Below are 16,863 nucleotides of genomic sequence, written 5' to 3'. Positions count from 1 at the left end.
AGCTTCTGCCAGACTGGGTCAGTCTTATCTTGGGTGTTTGAAGGGCCTCCCGCGAGTGGGGGGGCCTGGTTGGTGACAGAGGGATGGTGGGGGGACAGTCACACACACGATGACTTGACCATGTTGGACGCTAGTTCTGCCTCTCACCCCTCCTTTCTGAAGTCGATTCTGACCGTTGTTAACAACCTGCATCAACACGAAGCCATTGTCTCCGGATCATTCTCAAAAGGCCTCAGGAGGCTGGCTTTCCATTTGTCTCTTTTTCCTTAGTTTTTAGGGCCTGTGCTGGGCCCTCGCTGCGGAGCACAGGCTTTCTCTAGTCGCAGCAAGTGGGGCTCCCCTCTGGCTGTGGTGCTCGGGCTTCTCTTACTGCGGGGCACGGGATCTAGGGCTCAGGAGCTCAGCAGCTGCTCTGCAGTGTGTGGGGTCTTCCCGGAGCAGGGATCAAGCCCACGTGCCCTGCTTTGGCAGGTGCACCCCCAGCCGCGGGACCACCAGGAAAGTCCTTAGACTCTTTTTCAGTTGAAGTGAAGTTGATTTACAGTCTTATGTTAGTTTCTGGTGTACAGCAAAGTGATTCAGTTATACATCTATATTTTTTTCTCAGATTCTTTTCTATCGTAGATTATTACAGATTACTGAATGTGGGTCCCTGTGCCGTATAGTAGGACCGTGTCGTCCATCTGTTTGATGTATAGCAGTGTGTATCTGCTAATCCCACACTCCTGATTGATCCCTCCCTCCCCCGATCCCATTTGTCTTTGTTTCTGAAGGAAATTTCCAGAACTCTTTGCACAGTTCAAGTCCTTCCTGGGGGTGAAAGAGCTGTCCTTCGCCCCACCCATGAATGACAGATCCGGGGACGGAATAAGCCGGGAAATCGACTATGCCTCGTGCAAGCGCATCGGATCCAGCTACCGTGCGCTCCCCAAAACCTACCAGCAGCCCAAGTGCAGCGGGAGGACAGCCATCTGCAAAGAGGTAGTGTCCCCGGGGGCTCCATCAGCTTATGTGGCGCCTGTGCCCTACCCCTCCACAGAACCCCTGTCACCTGTTCCGGATGGATGGAAGGGTGTTGATCCCCCCGGGGACTGGGTGCTAGATGGTCCTGGGATGTAGCCAAACGGAATGCCTAGGCAGAGAAGATGGTTTCTTGCCCTGCTGGTGGCTCTGGCAAGCCGCAGAGCACACTCTGCCAGCACACAGGTTTTGGCTTCCTCCTCCATCCTTCAGACAGATTCATCTCTGCCGTGAGTCCGCTCTGTTCCAGGCTCACTGCCCTCAGCAAGTTTCTGTTCAGCTTGACCACTGGACGCTTTTTTTGAAGTTAGTAGACAGTCTTACTGCATTTCTAGAATTCAAGAGTGGCTGCTCGATTCCAGGATATGTAGTCTGAGCAGAGCATGGCCCATGAACCACATCTGGTTCACAGCCTGTGTTTGTAAGTAAAGCTTTATTGGCATGCAAATGGGCCCATGTGTTTACATACTGCCTGCAGCTGCTTGACCGGAACACAGGCAGAGTGGAGTACAGGCGTGCGTGGGTACACACACGTATGCTCAGTCCCTCAGTCGTGTCCGACTCTCTGCGACCCTGTGGACCGTAGCCCGCCAGGCTCCTCTGTCCATGGGATTTTCCAGGCAAGAGTACTGCAGAGGGTTGCTGTTTCCTTTTCCAAGGGAGCTTCCTGACCCAAAGATTGAATACACACCTCCTGCCTTGCAGGCAGATTCACTGAGCCATCAGGGAAGTCCCATTACCTTGCAGATATTGTGGGTTTGGTTCCAGACCACTGCAATAAAGCAAATACCACGACAAAGCCAGTCACATAAGCTTTTTGGTTTCCCAGCGCGTGTGGAAGCTATGCCTATGCTATACTGCGGTTTGTAACATTAAGCGTGCTGTCAGTTCAGTTCAGTCGCTCAGCCGTGTCCGACTCTGAACCGCAGCACACCAGGCCTCCCTGTCCATCACCAACTCCCGGAGTTTGCCCAAACTCATGTCCATTGACTCGGTGATGCCATCCAGCCATCTCATCCTCTGTCATCCCCTTCTCCTCCTGCCCTCAATCTTTCCCAGCGTCAGGGTCTTTTCAAATGAGTCAGCCCTCCACATTAGGTGGCCAAAGTATTGGAGTTTCAGCTTTAGCATCAGTCCTTCCAGTGAACACCCAGGACTGATCTCCTTTAGGATGGACTGGTTGGATCTCCTTGCAGTCCAAGGGACTCTCAAGAGTCTTCTCCAACACCACAGTTCAAAAGCATAGTGTTATATTGAAAAAGAAAAACAACAACAGTATATACCTTGATTTGAAATACTTTATGTCACTAAACACGCTGACCCTCCAAGCCTTCAGTGAGTTGCTGATCACTGACCCCTATGACAAGTGCAGTAACCATGAGAAAAGTCTGCAGTGCAGTGCGAGTTACTAAGATGTGGCACGGGGACACAAAGTGAGCAGACACTCTGGAAAGTGGCCCTGATGGACGCACTTCGGGGCAGGGTCCGACCTTCACGGTGTCTTTAAAAAAAGGTGCCATCTGTGAAGCATGATAAAAGGCTATTCCCCTGTAGACCCAGCAGACCCAGTGACCTGCACAACCTGAAATACTTGCTACCTAGCTCTTTATAGAGAAAGTTTCCCAGCCCCGAAGTAGCAAGATCTGTTCATGTGATCAAAGTCACATTTTCTTTTAAAACCACTTTTAAATTTATGTTACCATTAGCATGATTTGCTCTTCCTGGTGGCTTGATGGTAAAGAATCCGCCTGCCAATGCAGGAGACGTGAGTTTGATCCCTGGGCCAGGAAGACCCCCTGGAGGAGGAAATGGAAGTCCACTCCAGTATTCTTGCCCAGCAAATCCCATGGACAGAGAGGGTCCTGGTGGGCTACAGCCTGTGGGGTCACAAAAGAGTCAGACACAACTTAGCAACTAAAACAGCAACAAAATTAGTGAACTGAAGTGAAGGGAAAGTCGCTCAGTCGTGTCCCACTCTTTGCGATCCCATGGGCTATATAGTGCATGGAATTCTCCAGGCCAGAATACTGGAGTGGGTAGCCTTTCCCTTTCCCAGGGGATCTTCCCAGCCCAGGGATCAACGTAATTTCCTGTAGAATCAGGATTGTTCCTTATCCATGGCTCGTCTGCACTGGACCACACAGTAAAGCCCTCTGGCCACGGGGCCCTGTCTCTCCAGTCATGGCGTTTCCTCTTGGCACAGGTGCTGAATGACACCTGGGTGTCCTTCCCCTCCTGGTCCGAGGACTCCACCTTCGTCAGCTCCAAGAAGACGCCCTATGAGGAGCAGCTGCACCGCTGTGAGGACGAGCGCTTCGAGGTGCGTGCGGCTCGGCCGCCCCCGGGGCCCCCCTGCTCGGCCCTGCCTTCCCTCCGGCCCCCGCTGTATGCCCTCCACCCCACGGGATGCATCCTGATGCTCCTGAAGCCATCCAGTCTCCTCTGGGGTGTCGGCGATTCCAGTGCCTTCCAGCAGTGGGCAGCTCCCAAGAGCCTCCCTTCTCTGCCTTGCTGGCCTCCAGGCTGGCTCCGCGATGCTGCTTTATTTTCCTTTTTTCAAAGTGTGCGTGTATTTCATTAACTACAGTTAGGGTCACTTAAGTTAATTTTTGTAACAGAAATTTTTTACTGAGACCTTTGTAGATTGACATGCAGCTTAAAAAATAACAGAGTGCTCCAGGTGCCTTTGCCCCAGTGGGAGCGGCTTGTAAATCTCTGAGGCGGTGTCACAGCCGGGGTGTGGACCTTGACCCAGCCCATGATCTTACTCGCACCTGCCTAGTTGCAGTTGTATCCATGTGCATGTGGGGTGGGGGGGCGCGGGGAGGATCTTGTGCCTAAGTGTTTGTCTTGTGCATGTGTCTAGCTCTGTGGATTCTCTCCCCTGTGGAGGTCCGTGTACCCACCACCAGCCAAGACCCCAAACAGGTCCCCCACCAGTCGGATCTGTCACGCTGTTCCTGTATAGCCCCTTCCAAATCTCAGCAGCCGCCAGCCTGTGCTCCACCTGGTTCACTCTGTCCTAAATGGAAGCAGTCACGCGGCCGTAACTGTGGGGATTGGCTCCCCTCCCCCGCACGTGTTCTGGGGAGTCGCCTGCGGCTGTGTGTACTGTGCACCCCTTCCTCCCTGATGAGGGTAACGTGCGTTCGACGCCTGTCAAGAGGGCCAGGCCAGGGTCTGTCCCCCTCCTCAGATGGGTCTACCAGTGGGGAGGTCCAGGCAGCACCAGGGCCCGGATGTATAACCAGCCTTGCTTGTCCCCCGGGCCTGCGTCCATCACGTCTTCCCCACCTCTGTCCCAGCATCCCTTCTGCTGCCCCGGGCTCATCCCTGGGGGATGAGCTGACCCGCTGACCTCTTTCTGCCTTCCTGTCCATAGTTAGACGTTGTCCTGGAGACCAACCTGGCCACAATCCGGGTGCTGGAGAGCGTCCAGAAGAAGCTGTCCCGCATGGCGCCGGAAGCCCAGGAGGAGCTCCGGCTGGACGACTGTCTGGGGGGCACGTCGGAAGTGATTCAGCGCCGCGCCATCCACCGCATTTACGGCGACAAAGCCCCAGAGATCATCGAGAGCCTCAAGAAGAACCCCGTCACCGCCGTCCCCGTCGTCCTGAAAAGGTGCCCTCACGCTTCTGACCGCACCGCCCAGGGGCTTATTACTGCTGCTTGTCCCAGGTGTAATCGTGAGGGGGCCCTTGGGGACTCAGGCTGGTTGATTGTGGTTTTTGGTCTTCCTTTCTCTCCCTGTTCCACCCCCAAGAGGAAAGTACAGCTGTTAGTGATTATTCGTGTCCTTCTCAAACATTCCGCTCTGCACGTGATCATCCCTAAATGTGAAGAGTAATTATCTTAAAGCACAAACGGGACTGTGCTGTATTATGGCTTGCCTTTTATTTAATCATACATTTTGGGGCCCTCCCTGTGCTGTGAACAGTTACTGGTTAAGTGGCTGCCCTGGGCTGGTTGCACACCCAGTGCTGGGGCCGCAGTTGTGAGCGGCCCGACAGTCCCATCCACGGGGAGCGCAGCGGCTGAGCCAGCAGCTGCATGCAGCACAGGCAGTGCCGCAGGCCAGGACGGGGGCGCTGCAGGACAGTGGCGTTTGAGCAGCCGTAAAGCCGGCTGCGGCGAGGCCCCCAGCCGCTCCCACCACCCTCCATCCAGCACAGAGCACACCCCCGTGCCTGCAGCAGGCCATCCGGGCCTGGAATGGGTCCGTGGGCCTGGGGTGGAATGAGCCTGCTCGCTCCCACAGGCTGAAGGCCAAGGAGGAGGAGTGGCGGGAGGCCCAGCAGGGCTTCAACAAGATCTGGCGGGAGCAGTATGAGAAGGCGTACCTCAAATCCCTGGACCACCAGGCTGTCAACTTCAAGCAGAACGACACGAAGGCGCTCCGCTCCAAGAGCCTGCTCAACGAGATCGAGAGCGTCTACGACGAGGTGAGGCCCCCAGCCGGGCTCTGGCCCTCCCGGCCTCCGGTGCCCTCTCCGGGGCACGTGGGGATGGGAGGGGTGTCCCCTCGGCTCCGGGCCAACCCGGGAAGGTACCCTGCTGTTGTCAGCAGAGGGCTGACGACTCCGTTCCCCGCGCCTCGCCGGACCTTCCTTCAGGTGACTGGGGCTGGCAGCTTTCCTCTGCAGCTCCTCGCCCTGGGCCTCGGAGGGCTACAGCCTTTGGGAGGAATGTCCCTTCTAACCCGTACTTGCAGGTCTTACTGTATAGTACTGTTATTGTCCCAGGTTTAGCAGTGGGGAAGCTGAGGCACTGGAGCTGGCCCCTTGCCCAGGCTGGCCGCAGCAGACGAGGGCTCCACCTGCTGCCACCACACTGCCCTCTTAGTGCCCTGCCCGGCTTCGCTGTGGTCCGGCTCACGGGGCCTGAAGTGAGGCCAGCCCGGCCCTGGGCTCGAGGAGCTGGGCTTTGAACATTGCCTGTGGGGAGAGAGTTACTAGCAGGAGCCCGAGGCAGGAATCCTGGTGGGGGGCGGCTCACTGGGCGTTGGCTGTCGGGGAAGGGGGGCCACTGCTCGGTGACGGAGCCCGGGTCAGGGAGCAGCGCCACTGACCGAGTGCCCCCCCGGCCAGGTCACTTCCTCCCCTCTCTGCCCCACATAGTCCCAAGCAGCGAGCAGTGGGGCTTGTCTTACCTCCAGGCTCTCGAGTGGCCCCGCTGGGAGGCTCATCCTACCCAGACCTCATGTTCCTCCACACGGCTGTGGAGACCACCGAGGGTGCTGGCCCAGACCACCTTCCCTCCTGCCTCCCTGCCCCGCTCAGCGCCCGCCGCTCAGCCCCAAGGTCCACCCTGTGATCTGGCCTCTGCACTTCAGGCTGCAGATGCTTGAGGCCTGAGACTCCCCCCACCACCCCAGAATCGGAGGCGCAGCTGCTCCTGCCCTGCTGCCGTCAGCGGAGACCCGCAGGCCTTCCCTGGGGGCTGAGGGAGAAGGACCGGGGCCTGGTGCGCTTGCCTGTGCTGTGCCTTGCTGCTTAGGGCAGGAGACCCTTCTCCCATCATGTGGCTCACAGAGGACAGTCTGCATCACGAGCTCCAAAACTTGCCCGGAAGATTCTGAAGGGCGTTTGTGACATACACAAGGTGGGGGCTCAGGAAGCAGTAGGATGAAGGCCACGCTAAAGAGCCAGGGGCAGGGCTGAGCTGCAGCGCCTGCAGCCCGCTTCTGCCTGCCGGGACCCACTCAGACGCTGCCCGTCCTGCCAGCGAGGAGGGAAGGAGGCCTGTGGATGCTGCGATTCCACAGTGGGTACGGGAGCGCACGAGTTGCCCTCCCAGAAAGTGAAGCCCCTGGCCAGGCGGCAGCCTGAGAGGCCCTGCCCCTCTTTCCCTTTGGGCCCTCGTTCCAGGGGAGTCTGGGGAACCCCTCAGGGCCACTGTTGAGAGCGCCAGGGAGGGCTCGTCCTGACCTCGGGAGCTCCCCGCTCACAGGGACAGTGCACACGCTCACTTCTTCCCGGAACCTGGTGTGCTGCCTCTGTTGACTCATGCAGGGGACCAGCATCACCAGGAGAGAGTAGGATGTGGGGCAGCCTGCGCAAGGCTGTGCAGTACTGAGGTTGTGTTTGGGCTTGCTGGGAGGAGAGTTGTTGACTGGATAAAGATAGCAGCGAAGCGTGAGCCCAAGGATGAGGTTTTCCAGGGAGAAAGAGCCAAGGCGCGTGTGAAGGTCTTGTGCACAGTAGGACAAGCTCAGCACCCTCACAGCATCAGAGGAGTGCAGGGTGGCGTGCCAGGGCCAGGGTCCTCTCCTGAGTCATGTGCGAGGGCCTAGGGCGGGGAAGGGGGCAACTCGGGCTGATGGAGCTCCTGTGTGGCTCTAGACTCCGTGTGGGGAGTTGTAGAGTGGGCTGGTAGACGGGGACAAGCAGGTGGGTGGCCTGTGCTGGCGCCAGGTAACGGGAGCACCGTGGAGGGCTCGTGGCAGGTGGGGAATGGACGGCCGCGGGAGACGTGAGGGTGGTGTCAGCCAGGCGGGCAAGGCTGGAGGGGGCGGAACTGGAGCGGGAGCAGTCGCAGGCCTTGCAGGGTCTGGCTGAGTGTGAGTGAATGTCAGTGGCAGAGGCCTGTGCTGCACTGAGCCTCCCTCACCCCCGGGGCAGCCTGGGGCAGCCGGAACTGAGTCACCAGATAGTGCTGCCCTCATGCCCCCGGTCTCTCAGCACCATTGGAGGCCTTGGTGGAAGGAGATTGGCCTCCTTCTGGTCCCCGACGGGGCTTCTCCACGTGGATCACTCCTGTTCCAGTGACTGCCCTGTCTCCCCAGCACCAGGAGCAGCACTCAGAGGGCCGCAGCGCCCCCTCCAGCGAGCCGCACCTCATCTTCGTGTACGAGGACAGGCAGATCCTGGAGGACGCGGCTGCCCTCATCAGCTACTACGTGAAGCGACAGCCAGCCATCCAGAAGGAGGACCAGGGCACCATCCACCAGCTGGTGCACCAGTTCGTGCCCAGCCTCTTCTTCTCCCAGCAGCTGGACCTGGGCGCATCCGAGGACTCTGCCGACGAGGGCCGGGCCAGCCCCCAGGGGCAGGCTGCAGACCCTGGCGGCGACCGGAAGAAGCCAGCGCCCGGGCCGCAGAGCAGCCCCCCAGAGGAGAAGGGGGCCGCGGGCGAGGCGCCGGCCCCGGAGCCGCAGCCGCCGCAGCACAAGCCCCTAGACGACGTCTACAGCCTCTTCTTTGCCAACAACAACTGGTACTTCTTCCTGCGCCTCCATCAGACCCTGTGCTCCAGGCTGCTGAAGATCTACCGCCAGGCGCAGAAGCAGCTCCTGGAGTACCGCACGGAGAAGGAGAGGGAGAAGCTGCTGTGCGAGGGCCGCCGTGAGAAGGGCAACGACCCCGCCATGGAGCTGCGGCTGAAGCAGCCGAGTGAGCCCCAGGGCCTGCCCTCTGGGCGCCAGGAGGGGAGGCGCCCTGCTGAAGCCTGGGGCGGGAGGTGGGGAGCGGGAGCCACGCGTGTACACCCCACGGCCTTCCCCGCGGCAGCTGTGTGAGCCGCACCCGAGTGACGGGGTGCCGCCCGCAGGTGAAGTGGAGCTGGAAGAGTACTACCCCGCCTTCCTGGACATGGTGCGGAGCCTGCTGGAGGGCAGCATCGACCCCACGCAGTATGAGGACACGCTGCGCGAGATGTTCACCATCCACGCCTACGTGGGCTTCACCATGGACAAGCTGGTGCAGAGCATCGCCCGGCAGGTGAGCGGGCGGCTCCGCCCCGCTGGCCCTTCCCTTCCCTCCTGTGCTGTGGTTGGCCCTGTGGTTGGCAGCCTTTCTTCATTTTCAGTTGAGGTAGAATTCGTGTAATGTAAAATTCACCATTCTTAAGTGACTCTTTCAATAGAACTTAGTACATTTATAATGTGCAATTGTTATCTGCCTAATTCTAGAACATTCCCGTCACCCCCCAAGGAAATCCCTCCCCACAAGCAGTCAGTCCCCGTCCTTCCTCTCCCAGCCCTTTTCTGTCTCTGCGGATGTGCCTGTTCGGACATTTCACACAGACGGACTCAGGCACCACGGTGGCCTTTGGCGTCTAGCTGCTCACTCTCAGCGTTGTGTTTTCAGGTCCATCCACGTTGCAGCACATGGCAGTCCTTTGTTTTGAATGTTCATTACCTTGGCTGCTTCGGGTTGTAGTTGTGGCACACAGGGTCTTCACTGGGCCTCCTGGTCTCCCGAGTTGTGGTGCGTGGGCTCAGTTGCTCTGAGGCACGTGTGATCTTAGTTCCCTGACAAGGGATCAAACCCACGTCCCCTGCATTGCAAGGCAGGTTGCTAACCACTGGGCCGCCAGGGAGGTCCCAGTGCGCGCTTTGTTTTTATGCCCAAAGGGCATTTCATAGTGTGGATGGAGTGCATTCTGTGCTTCCATTCGTCCATCGGTGGACACTCGGGTGGCGTCTACCTTTTGGTGGTGGCGACCAGTGCTGCCGTGGACAGGCATGTGTGCTAGGAGATGTCAGTGCTCCTGTTGACAAACCTTCCGTGAGGGGAGTTTAGCAACCTGTAAAGAGCCTTAGCTCACTTCTTAGGGGCCTGGCCATGATGTGCCTCAGCATCGCCCACAGCTGAACGTCAGCAAGAGGAAATTGGTCACGTAATATAAACAGCAAAGCCCAGGCGAGTCCAGTGTGCTCCTGGACCGTGGGTCCTGCTTGGGGAGCACTCTTGTTTCCCGTGACTGTGGTTTCCTGGTTGTCAAGTGAGGCTGTTCATTGTAAAGTAGGAAAGAAGTGGAGGAAGGAATCATGGCATTCTTCCTCCACTCAGATGCAGTCGCTAGAAACGTTTTTAACTCGTTATTGACCAGGGGATTTTTGCAGGATCAACACCTGTGGCTGGCAGTCTGCTATGTAAGAGATACGGAACTTTTCCAGGCAGTAACATTTGAATCGCAAAGGGTGTGTTAATGTCTTTGGCCTGTCTGGGCTGCAGCTCAGTGCACAGAGAGACGGCTCAGCTCCGCCTGACCCTGCAGGCCAGTCTGACCTTTCAGCCTCGGCTGTTGCCAGTACTTGACTCTTCATAAACTTAAAGGTTTTAAGTATGTTTGTAGGTTTTAAAGGAATTATGTTTGTAACTGAACACTGTTGCTGTTGTTTAGTCGCTAAGTCGTGTTCAACTCTCTGTGACCCCGTGGGCTGTAGCCTGCCAGGCTCCTCTGTCCATGGGATTTCCCAGACAAGAGTGCTGGAGTGGGTTGCCATCTCCTCCAGGTGATCCTTCCGACCCAGGCATCAAGCCTGCGTCTCCTGCGTTGGCAGGCGGCCTCTTTGGCACTGAGCCGCCAGGGAAGCCCTGTAACTGAATGTTGGGGAAAGAGAATCATTTGTCGTCACGGTGATTTTCAATGATGACCACACCCATTTGGGCACGTTTTTGCTGTACATGTCTCATACCCAGGCAGAGTTTGCTGGTCTGCTGTGACCTGGTCTGCTTTGGTTAGCTTTGCTATTCTCTGGTCTGGCTTGCCCTGGTCTCGTCTGGCTTGCTCTGACTTGGTTTGCTCTGGTCTGGTCTGGTTTGTGTAGCCTGGGCTCGTTTAGTCTGGTCCGCACCCAGCCTGGAGGTCGCCCTGCACAGCCTGTTGGACAGTGACCTTCACCCCCTCGCTCGTGGACTTGGCCACGACCCCTGTGGGCGCGGTGGGGGCTGTGCCTCCCTGCTCCTGGGGGGCTCGTGCCCGGCACCAGCCAGCTCTTCTGCCCGCAGCTGCACCACCTCGTGAGCGACGACGTCTGTCTGAAGGTGGTGGAGCTCTACCTGAGCGAGAAGAGGCGGGGCGCCGCGGGCGGGAGCCTGTCCTCCCGCTGTGCCCGGGCCGCCCGGGAGACCAGCTACCAGTGGAAGGCTGAGCGGTGCATGGCCGACGAGAACTGCTTCAAGGTGAGGGGCCAGCCTGGCTCAGCCCCGCACGAGGCCGGCCGGGGGAGGGGGCTGCCCACCACAGGAGCCCAGTGCCCTGCACGGCTTTCCCGGGACCTCTGGATGTGGCCCCAGCCCCAGAGGCACCACCGGGCTGGTGAGATGGGCACCCAGCAGTGGTCCCTCAGGGAAGGTTGAGGCTTGGAGGCTGGGGAAGCGAGGGGCATTGATGACCTTTCGACCTCATCCTGTGCCAGCCTGGGCTGTTCTCGCAGCTTCAGGCTGTTTGTCCGCCGCCCTCCCCCAGGTGATGTTCCTCCAGCGCAAAGGGCAAGTGATCATGACCATTGAGCTCCTGGACACCGAGGAAGCCCAGACCGAGGACCCTGTGGAGGTTCAGGTGAGGACTGGGGACCGCACTCGCAGCCCCGTGCACACCTTGGGGCCAAGGGCAGCTGCAGGCAGCACCCGTCGTGTGGCTCCCACCCCAGCAGCCTGTGCGCACACGGGCCATGCACGAACGTCCACGAGGGAGCCTCTGCTGGCTGAACACTGGCCACGGAGCCCCAAGAGGCGGCGGGCTCTCTAGGTGTTCCCTCAGAGACCAGGGCTGTGTCCCAGGGCAGGAGGGCCACGTGGGAGCCAGTCTGGCCCCTACCCAAACCCTGGCTCCTTCCGCCTCCGGCTGGTGCCGGGCCATCTCCACGGTACCCGTGTCAGCCTGGTCACTCAGACCCCATGGTGTATGGCCGCTGCGCACCTGGTGCCTAAGGCTCAGAGCTCTGGGCGTCGCGCATCACCAGCCGAGCACGCTCCTGGCCCACACGGACATGCACCTTCCCCTTGGGGCCCTTGAGCCAGGAAGCAGGGCCTGGAAGCCTCCAGCTGCCTTCACAGAGCTGGGGACGCCGCCCCCCACAGCCACCCAAGTGCCCCTCACAGTGTCCTTCACAGCACTCACTTTCCGTAACAAGCAAGAGTGAGGGCCTGCACACTCTGTCCCTTCCAGACGTTTCCAGCAAATGTGTGTTCGTTAAGCTTGAGTCTGGAAGAGCCTCCTGCTCTAACAGGGTGGTGAGCAGAGGAAGCGTCCCTTGGACGCTGCAGGCTGTGCCCGTCCTGGACCTGGTGGCCCCCCTGAGCCCTGCCATCCGCTCACCCCCAACTCCTCCCTGTCTCTCCCTCTTCTACCTGCCGCTTGTGTCCCAGTCTCCCCTCCCGTCCACCCATCCCCCGGGCCCCGCTCTCTCCATGGCGGGGGCCTCCCGTTCCCCGTGTGAGCTTATCACACGGCGGATGCAGTGAAGCAGTCACACAGCAAGGAAGCTCCAGAACCACCTGAGCCTCGGCCTGGGTGTGCCTGCCCCACCCCAGCTGAGCCCTGGGCGCTGCCATCTGCTGGCCTCCAGCACACATCTGGGTCCGCCTGGAGCTTCGGGAAGGATGCAGATGAAGGCTCCTGGAGCCACTTGACACCATGGGCCCTCTCTCCCTCTGTCCCCCCAGCACCTGGCTCGGTACGTGGAGCAGTACGTGGGAACAGAGGGCGCCTCCAGCTCGCCCACCGACGGCTTCCTCCTGAAGCCCGTGTTCCTGCAGAGGTGAGAGGGCCCTGGGCCCCGGGGGGCCTCTCCCACTGTCACCAGCGCCCAGCGGGCCTGGGTTTGAATTCACACGGGAGCCAAGGGGTCGGTGGTTTCTGTGGCCCCGGTTTGCATTTCTCCAACTCTGGAGGTCAGGCGTCCTCCCACTGCCTCTGGGCTGTGGGGACCTCCTAGCCTGCGGATCCTCCTCTTACCCCCAGGAACCTCAAGAAGTTCCGCCGCTGGCAGTGTGAGCAGGTACGCGCACTCCGTGGCGAGGCCAAGAGCTCCTGGAGGCGGCTGGTCGGGGTGGAAAGTGCCTGCAACGTGGACTGCCGCTTCAAGCTCAGCACCCACAAGATGCTGTTCATCGTGAACTCCGAGGACTACATGTACCGCCGAGGGACACTCTGCCGGGCCAAGCAGGTGTCCTTCCCTGCCCGAACTGTGGGCCAGCCCACAGCTGTTTGGGGGTATCTGGGCCCCTGAGATCCAGCCCATGGCCCTTTGGGGTGCCTGGGCCCCTGAGGTCTGACCCATGGCCCTCTGGGGTGTGTGGGCCCCTGAGGTCTGACCCATGGCCCTCTGGGGGGTGTGGGCCCCTGAGGTCTAAGCCATGGCCCTCTGGGGTATGTGGGCCCCTGAGGTCTAACCCATGGCCCTCTGGGGGGTGTGGGCCCCTGAGGTCTAAGCCATGGCCCTCTGGGGTGTGTGGGCCCCTGAGGTCTGACCATGGACCTCTGGGGGAGTGTGGGCTGCTGAGGTCTGATCATGGCCCTTGGGGGTGTGGGCCCCTGAGGCTGACCCATGGCCCTCTGGGGGGTGTGGGCCCCTGAGGCTGACCCATGGCCCTCTAGGGGGTGTGGGCCCCTGAGGCTGACCCATGACCCTCTGGGGTGTCTGGGCCCCTGAGGTCTGATCATGGTGGCCCTCTGGGGGGTGTGGGCCCCTGAGGTCTGACCATGGCCCTCTGGGGGGTGTGGGCCCTCTGGGGGGTGTGGGCCCCTGAGGTCTGATCATGGCTCTCTGGGGGGTGTGGGCCCCTGAGGTCTGATCATGGCCCTCTGGGGGGTGTGGGCCCCTGAGGCTGACCCATGGCCCTCTGGGGTGTCTGGGCCCCTGAGGTCTGATCATGACCCTCTGGGGGGTGTGGGCCCCTGAGGTCTGACCATGGCCCTCTGGGGGGTGTGCTTGGCCCTGGGGCACCTGGGCCGTCCTCATCGCTGCTCCCCCACCCCGGCAGGTGCAGCCCCTGGTCCTTCTGCGCCACCACCAGCACTTTGCGGAGTGGCACAGCCGCTGGCTGGAGGACAACGTGACGGTGGAGGCAGCCAGTCTGGTGCAGGACTGGCTGATGGGGGAGGATGAAGAGGACATGGTGCCCTGCAAGACGCTCTGCGAGACAGTGCGTGTGCACGGCCTGCCCGTGAACCGCTACCGCGTGCAGTACAGCCGCCGCCCGGCCTCGCCCTGACGCCCCCGCGCGGGCACTCCACAGCGCACCGCAGAGTGCGCGCTTCCTCGGCCTGTGCGCCCGTCGGGCGTTTTCATGAACAACGTGAGGGGCGCAGAGCGACCCCCAGCCTTGCTGCTATGGGCTGAGCCCCAGAGAAGGGCGGGTGGCGGCGGCTCTCGGCCCCACGCTGTCATCCCTCTTGGCTTCCCCACTTCCTTTGGGCCCGTCCTGTGCCAAACCTGACCCCCCTCGCACTTGAACTCTAGGGGTTTGGTCCCCACTGGCGCGGGGAGGATCAGTGCGTTGGCCAAGGCACAAGTGAGCACGCTCACACGCCTGCAGGGCCACTCGTGTCATGCGTGCCAAGCCCCCAGGCCTGGGGCCGCAGTCCTTTTCTGCACATGGTGAAAGTTGGCAAGAGCCGCCCCGGGTCTCACGTTTGACGGGGAGCAGCCTTTGCGAACCCCTGGGCACCTGAGGAGTCGGGCCTGGGTGGACTTGCTTGAAAAGCGTGTCCATCCCGAGGGGCTGTGAGAGCTTCTAGAAACATTCCCCGAGCTGGACGCCTGCACTGACAGCTTGGCCCAGCCGGCGCTGGGCCTACTCCACCACTTTGAAAATGAGACAAGCCCTCTCAGCTCTTGGGGTCCGCCTTGGATGTCCAGATGTGGAGTTGGGTGGGCGGCACCTGGACTGCCCAGAAGACCCTGCTCTGGGAAAGAGAGGCTCAAACCCTGTGTTGATCCAACAGCTGTGCTCTGTGCCCTGAGGGGAGGGGCCCTCCTGGCGCATCCGCTGAGCTCGAGTACCCCATCCCTGGGAGGGCCTGGGGTGCACTTGTGTACCTAAGATGGACATTCTAGAAGTATATATATGCACACACCTATTTATTCCTCTCTGCTCATAGTGGTTGTAACTTCTGCAGCGGCCAAGTGCCACAGCTTCTCTGGGGGTAACTGCCTTCCTTGTGGAATTCTGCCCACCCACCCCAGCGCCTCCATTCCTGCAGCCGCCACCCCGGAGTGGGCACGGGTGTGAGGGGCGGAGGGCTTTATGTGCCAAGAGTGCCAAGTAGTTTGGGCCAGGGACCAGCCCTTTGAACCATGAGATGGCTCTGGCCAGGCCCCTGGCACCATCAGACGCGGTGGGCTCCCCTGACACACGAGCCTGGTAGTGCCCCTGTGCAGCCGCCGCCTCCAGCTGCAGCGCTCGCCTTCCTGCAGCTGAGCTGTGCCAGACCCAAGGTTCCGGAAATTCTAGAAGTTACCTGTGGAACTCTAGGTTTGCGAAGCCTTAGACTCCAGGCCCGGGCAATTTCCAGGCCAACCTGTCCTGCCCGGGTGTCTCCTCGCCCGTGTTTTCTCAAGTGTAATTCACGCACTTTGTACGCATCCTTGTTTTATAAGAAGGACACCCACCAGAATTCCTGACCCAGACCCTCCCAGCAGCCGTCCTCCTCAGGAGCCCGCAGCCCCCCACCTGTGGCTGCGCCCAGGCCTGGGGTGCAGGCCAGACCCCACCGAGCCCCCACCCTGCATGCTTCTAGGGAGCATCTCTTCCGTTTTTGGAGAAATTTCTGTTCTGGGGCGTGTACTTCCTTTGCAGCTGTTTTGAATGTAGTTTTCCTTTTCTATTTATTTGCACATTAAAGTTAAAAATTAAATACCTAAAGCTGTGAGGTTCAGTCAGTCATTTCCTGTGAGCAGATCTTGGGGTGACCTCTTGCTGCCAGGGGAGCTGATCTGACCACAGGGCGTGTGCCTCAGAATTCTCAAACCTTGATGGGGAAGACCCCCTCCCCACCCCCCACGGCGTGCCTGCCCCTGCCCAGCAAGGTGTGTCCCTTAGGGTGTAGCCCTGTCTGCGAAGTGTTTTCTAAAACAGTCATTCCCAACTCAGTTTTCACATGGTAGGAATGGTGTTTCTTCTGAGTGTTGTACCTGCAGAACATAATTTGAAGACTGCAGTGTTGGCTGCGAGCCTTCTGCACCCACCCACCCACTTGGGACGCCAAGTCGGAAGAAGCCCCAGGTGGGAGGGGCTGCAGGCCTCCCCCTGCTCAGGCCCTTCAAAGCCACCCTCCCTGCTTCTACCCCAGCTTCCCCCCGCCCCACCCTTCCTCTCACTCACCTGTCCACCACCCCTGCGTCCCCGAAACATCCCCACGACCCCTTCTGCTGAGGGGAGGTGGGGCTGAAGGGCAAGGAATCCCAGGACTAGCTGCTGGCTTAGGTCTTTGCTATTTTTCTCCCTGTTTTAAATTGTGGTAAAATACATGTGGCACGATGTTTATCATGACCATTTTAAGTGTACAGTTCAGTGAAAAGTCTACACACACTGGGAATTCCCTGGAGTCCAGTGGTTAGGACGCCACCCTTTCACTAAGGGTGCAGTTTTGATCCCTGGCTGGGGAACTAAGATCCTGTAAGCCCTGTGGCTTGGCAAGGAAGAAAGGAACCGAGGGAGGGAGGGAAGAAAGTACATCCACGTGGCTGTATAGCCGTGCCCACCATCCATCTCCAGAATTTTCTCATCTTCCCAAACTGAAATTCTGTCTTCGATTACACAATCACTCCCCATCCACCCTCTCCCAGCCCTGGCACCCAACTATTTGACTTCTGTCTGTCTCTATGAATGTGGCACTAAGGGCTTCAGATAAGTGGAATCAGACACTTTGGCCAGGCTTCCCAGGTGGCACTAGTAAAGAACCCGCCTGCCAGTGCAGGAGACCTAAGAGATGCAGGTTTGATCCCTGGCTCGGGAAGATCCCCTGGAGGAGGGCTCGGTAACCCACTCGAGTGTTCTTGCCTGGGAAATCCCACGGACAGAAAGGAGCCTGGTAGGCTACAGGCCATGGGGACACAAAGAACCAGACACGACTGAAGCGCCTTGGCACACACGCTCACATACTTTGGCC

General features: G+C 59.6%; 1 protein-coding gene across 1 annotated transcript in view; it reads left to right on the top strand.

The window, feature by feature from the left end:
- SIN3B (SIN3 transcription regulator family member B) overlaps nt 1–15,530 on the top strand; it is a 44,121-nt gene extending 28,591 nt beyond the window's left edge. The window contains exons 9-19 of the mRNA XM_068979752.1: nt 774–981; nt 3,224–3,340; nt 4,403–4,641; nt 5,279–5,462; nt 7,805–8,411; nt 8,569–8,738; nt 10,755–10,928; nt 11,215–11,307; nt 12,414–12,508; nt 12,712–12,916; nt 13,734–15,530. Coding sequence (XP_068835853.1) covers nt 774–981; nt 3,224–3,340; nt 4,403–4,641; nt 5,279–5,462; nt 7,805–8,411; nt 8,569–8,738; nt 10,755–10,928; nt 11,215–11,307; nt 12,414–12,508; nt 12,712–12,916; nt 13,734–13,964 — 2,323 coding nt within the window. The 3' untranslated portion in view covers nt 13,965–15,530. The remainder of the gene's footprint in view (nt 1–773; nt 982–3,223; nt 3,341–4,402; nt 4,642–5,278; nt 5,463–7,804; nt 8,412–8,568; nt 8,739–10,754; nt 10,929–11,214; nt 11,308–12,413; nt 12,509–12,711; nt 12,917–13,733) is intronic.
- Nucleotides 15,531–16,863: the final 1,333 nt, after the last annotated feature.

The sequence above is a fragment of the Capricornis sumatraensis genome, chromosome 9, assembly GCF_032405125.1.
Source record: "Capricornis sumatraensis isolate serow.1 chromosome 9, serow.2, whole genome shotgun sequence".
Taxonomy (NCBI): domain Eukaryota; kingdom Metazoa; phylum Chordata; class Mammalia; order Artiodactyla; family Bovidae; genus Capricornis; species Capricornis sumatraensis.
This window is presented reverse-complemented; position numbering and strand designations above follow the sequence as displayed.